Source organism: Strongylocentrotus purpuratus, unplaced genomic scaffold (assembly GCF_000002235.5).
Source record: "Strongylocentrotus purpuratus isolate Spur 01 unplaced genomic scaffold, Spur_5.0 spur5_scaffold_6, whole genome shotgun sequence".
Lineage (NCBI taxonomy): Eukaryota > Metazoa > Echinodermata > Echinoidea > Camarodonta > Strongylocentrotidae > Strongylocentrotus > Strongylocentrotus purpuratus.
In genome coordinates this window covers 58,382,094-58,387,326 of record NW_022145612.1, presented here as the reverse complement: position 1 = coordinate 58,387,326, position 5,233 = coordinate 58,382,094, and the positions used below count along the sequence as shown (strand labels likewise).

Sequence of the window (5,233 nt, the reverse complement as noted above, 5' to 3'; positions counted from 1 at the left end):
TGTTATTCTGTAAGAACTTTTTATTTCAAATTACTTTCAAACATGTCACAGGTCATATCACAAATTGAATTAATTTTATATAGGTCACAATTGGATGTTTGTCATCAATTTTCATCATCCATTGAAAACAATTAGAGCTGGGATTTCTTTCCTCCAATCCCATTTTCTTTGGTGGTCACACTTTGAGGTAGCGTTGATCAATTTGCTCTTTCTTTTTTTATATAGATTCATGTAGATCAAATGGAAAGTAAACAATCTGAATATATACCTTTGTAAATAACTTTGTAACATTCTCTTATTGCTGCAGCATATCCTCTCCAGTGCCCTCTAAGTTTTGCACTTTAGAGGTTCGTCAGTTGAAACCAACCATCAAATCGAGGAAATTGGGAGTAATTTGGCATTGTTTTCTTTAGGAAATTCACTAGGAAATGTTGTGGAAGCTATGAGGTTATTTTAACGAGTTTCAATGTCAAGATTTCCAAGTGTTTTGAAAGGGATGTCGAGTTTCCTTTATGGTTTAGGGTTCGTTGAAGCGTGACAAAATTTCACCTCATTCCCGGATATGGTAAAAGAAAGGAAAAAAAGAGAATGTGTGGAAGATATAAAGGACAAGAACGAACGTGGAAACGCAGTATTTTTCGTTGACTTTTGAGCAGTCGGATAGCACAGAAATGAACGACTTGTTATGATATGCCTGATCATGCTAACAAAACAGTTATAAATCTGCAATTTACATCATGTTGTAGTTTTTTGGGGACCCCGAAGAAGAACAGATTAAATATTGGTTGATCTGAAGTGGGTTATCCCACGATCTTTACTTTCATTTTAACTTTCTTTGGTTCTTTGGTCCATGTAAAATACTTTAGTGCTCTGTTTCTTTATGTGTTTTTATATTTTTATTTCATATTTTATAATCATAAAAATGAACTACTAACCAACCAACCAACATCATATTCTTGTGAATCATCACTCAGGGATGTGAGAGTTCCGCGTTTCCGCGAATTTCCGCGTTTTTAGATCGCCCCGTCGCGTTTTTATTTTCTCCATTGAAAAAATCCGCGTTTTGCCCCAAGACAACTTATTACTTTAAGGGTCTGCGAATGCGAGACTAATACAAAAGCAAAAGCGCGCGCGCGCGCCTGCTTCAAAGATAGTACAGCGCCTGCATCGAGTATTGCTAGCTCAGCGCGCCGCGTGCGCCGGGCGTACCGTGCATTTCGATCGCTATACTATCTACGGTACGGTGTTTGCATTGATTCACATGTCTTCGTGCAGTGTGCTATTGATTTTTGTTACGATATTTCAATCAGAATCGGCGTTCTCTTTTGGAAATATGTATTACTTTCAAAGAAAATCTGTGAAATATGAGACAACATGGCAACTCGAGATCGGAATTTTATTGAGCGAGGAACGAAATTGGACTCGGAATCATTGGAGGAAGATAAGCGGGATCCACTGGTTAAAAATCCATGGAAATGGTCTTGGATGGACTTCACGCACAAAGATCAAAAACTTTCTCACTCTTTCCGTCTTGTAAAAAAAGCTGGCTACGCCGTGTGCGTAGTGTGTGATAAGGAGTGCAAATATGGTTCTCGTGGACGAGTTTCATTGACTGATCATTTGGACTCTGTTGCACACCAAAAAGTTTTGAAACTGAGAGCAGCAAATACTTTACTTCCAGGTGAGTTTACAATTGTATTTTAGAAATTAGAATCGCGGACCCCTCAAAATCCTTTAACTGATCAAATTGTTTTCTTGTGTGTGTGTGTGTTTTTTGTTGTTGTTTGTTTGTGCTGTAGGCCTATGCATTTTTATAATTATACTGGAAAGTTTTATTAATAAGACTGGTACATTCAAGTTACATGTGTCAAATCATGTCATTTGAATGGCATCAGTGATTTTGCTGGCCAGTGCCTAGGGGGGTGTTATGCTGCCCAAATTTTCATGTGATGGGTGTGTGTGTGTGTGTGTGGGCAGGAATTTGATTTGTTCATTTCTACATATAAATGTTGGCATATATTGTCATGCATTATTTCGTACAGAACATACTTATTTTCAAAGAATTTGGGGTGAGTACAGTGATACTTGGGCAGGTGCATGTATATGAATGTAACCTTGTTCATGAGTTTGCCTTTTTTGTATTTATTCATTTATTTATATATTTTTTTTTTGTTTGTCTTGTAGGTCAAAAACAACCAATGACTACTACATCAACATATGGAATTCACCCCATGTTCAAAAAACAATTGGATAAGCATGAACAACAGTTGAAAGGTGGACTCTCTGAGCCAAATGTGTCATTGCCCGACAGACAGGCATATGCAGAAGCAACCATACTTGCGTTTACAGCTGAACATTCCCTGCCATTTTCAATCGTGAATGATCTTATTCATCTTAACCAAGAACTTGCCAAAGATAAACAAGTGCTCGAAAATTTATCAATGGACAGAACTACAGCTTCGTATAAGATGACCCATGGATTATCAAAAACATTTCATGAAGAACTCATTGAGGATTTGAAATCCTCTCACTTCTCACTGAATATTGATGAATGCACAAGTGAGACAAATCAACGCGTTGTAACTGTCCTAGTCAGTTATTTTTCAGAGAAGGAGAACAAAGTAGTCACAAAACATCTGTCATCTTTTAAAGTAGTGACCGTAAACAGCGAGACTCTGTACAATCATTTAGTAGCTCTATTTGATAAGTATTCCCTTAAATGGGAGAACTTGGTTTCTATTTTGATGGACTCTTGTGCCGTCATGCGCGGTTCAAAAAGTGGACTTGAAACACGCATTAGAAGTAAGAAAGCTCCTCAGTTGCTTGACATAGATGGAGACTCATGCCACCACGCACATAATGCTGCAAAAGCCTTCTGCCATGGATTTGATAACTACATCGAGGGACTTCTCAATGACATCTATACTGATTTCAAGTGGTCCAGTGACCAAAAAGAGGTCTTGCGTTTCATCTGTGATGCACTGGGCATCAAAGCAACAATTCCAGAGCGATATGTGCCCCATAGGTGGCTTTCTGTATACGATGTTTGTGTAGATACATCTCGATTGCTAGATGCTCTGATACTTTTTTACTATCCCTTTTTGTCTGGATCAGACAGTTCAACTTATCTCCCAGTTGTTGATAGCATGTATCAAAAACATTCAATCAGTGAATCAGTAAAGAAGGAAATCTGTAAACATCAGTCTAAAATGTCAAATAAGACAAAAACAATGACCCAGGCTGGAAAAGACCGTAAGAAGAGGATTGTGAAGAAGCTGTTCCATACCCCGAGTAAAACCAAAGTACTTCTCCACATTTACACCTCCATTCTTCCTATGCTCAAGAAGTATGTCCTGTATTTTCAGTCTGTGACACCACTTGTCCACAAACTCAATGACAAACAGCAGGATTTACTGAAGGACTTTCTTGTATGTTTCATTAAACCTGAAATCTTGAACACACAAGCCTTGCATAAAGTAAATGTGAGTGAGGAGAACATACTACCTGACAATGCGGTGTTCCTCGTCAGGTACATCAAGGAGAATTTACAGGGACCTGCTGCAAGTGAACTAGTGAACAAGCTAAAGACTGCATATCTGAAATGTGGTCAAACCTTACAGAGAAAGATGCCAGTGAACAACAAACTGCTGAGGTGTGCTTCAGCTATTGATCCAGCATGTAGAGGCCACACAATCACACTCCAGCGCTTACTCCAGCTACCACAATTAGTGGCATTTGCTCTGAAAGATGTGCAAACTCATGAATATGAGAAGGAAGCAAGGCAGTATAATACAGACAAAGAAATTGTTAATACAGAAGAGAGAATAGACATATTCTGGAGTTCATTACGAGAGAAATATCCAGTTATGACAAGAGTGGCACTGGCACTGGTTAGTTGCTTTCATGGACCACAGGTGGAGTCATCTTTCAGTATAATGGGGAATGTTCTAAACACTGAAAGGCCCAACTTGCACATTGAAACATTTTCATCCATACAAACAGTGAAGTATGAGTTAACAGCAAGTGGAAAATCAGGAATCAGATATTTCAGAAGAAAAAATTACCTGAAAGATCAGGTAAATCCCAAACTCTGCAAGAATATGAGATCAGCATACAAGTCATATGTACAGGAAAAGGAACACAAGTCTGGAATGTCACAAACTGTACCCAGAAAGTCTGCTTGTCCTTCAAAGAAACAAACTAAGGAGAAAGCAATTGAAGATGCTGACAAGGCACGGGTGGAGCACACACATAAACTGATGAAGAAAGTGGAGAAAAGGAAATCTGAAATGCATGAACTACCTTCTAGTAGCAAAAAAGTACTGAAAAAAAAATGACTGGAGTAAAGAACTAGCAAATGAGAAATACTTAGAGCATCAAATACTTAACTTTAGGTACGTTAATCATTTTTTATTGTAGACCATAATAGAAGATGTTTCTGGATTTGGTATCATATGGAATGGTGAAGAAATTTAGTAAATGATGCTCTATGTACTCTATTATGTATATTGTAAATAATATGGAAAATTAAATGTTTAAAACATTGTAAAATTATAATCTTACCCCTATGAAATAGTGTTTTCTCTACATTTTAAAATGCAAAAACCTCTGGTTTCGGGGGGCTTTGCCCCCTCGACCCCCATTAGGGGCTTTGTTCCTGGACCCCCAGCCATTGGGTATGAGTCTGCTCGCTACGCTTTGCAAATCTCCTCTTTTTTTAGTTTGCTGCACTCACATCCCTGATCACTATCTAGTAGAATGGTCAAATTTTTGTTGGATTTTTATATACCTCACTTTAAAAGAGGAAAAGCAGCTCCATTTTGTTGTATATTATTACGGTGGATTTGTGGAGGTATCCCTAGTACAGTTTTGCTTTTACAGAATGATGTCCTACTTATGTTATGAATATAAAGTACGCAAGATAAATTTAAATAGAATTTAATCTATGTTGGGAATTAACATGCTGGTAACATGGAATTATTGATATAAAGCCTTTGTGTTCCATATATGTCATATTACATCCAATAAGTAATGCATTCATTCTGTAATAATCATAGACAAAATTGATGTCAGAGAGAGAGAGAGAGAGAGAGAGAGAGAGAGGGAGAAAGAAAGAAAGAAGAGAGATAAAGAATCCTGAACCCTGAAAAATGAAAATTTAAAAGCACCTTCTTGAAAACAACATGTTTTCTGACATCACACCTTGATGTGAAATCTGTTAATCTAGTCATGG

At 37.6% G+C, this 5,233-nt stretch overlaps 1 protein-coding gene across 1 annotated transcript; it reads left to right on the top strand.

Moving 5' to 3' along the window:
* The first annotated feature begins 965 nt into the window (after nt 1-965).
* On the top strand, nt 966-4,557 carry LOC115919179. Its single transcript, XM_030972293.1, has 2 exons — nt 966-1,681; nt 2,185-4,557. The coding sequence occupies exons 1-2, from the start codon at nt 1,375-1,377 to the stop codon at nt 4,335-4,337; spliced, it is 2,460 nt and encodes an 819-aa protein (XP_030828153.1). The 5' UTR covers nt 966-1,374; the 3' UTR covers nt 4,338-4,557.
* Nucleotides 4,558-5,233: the final 676 nt, after the last annotated feature.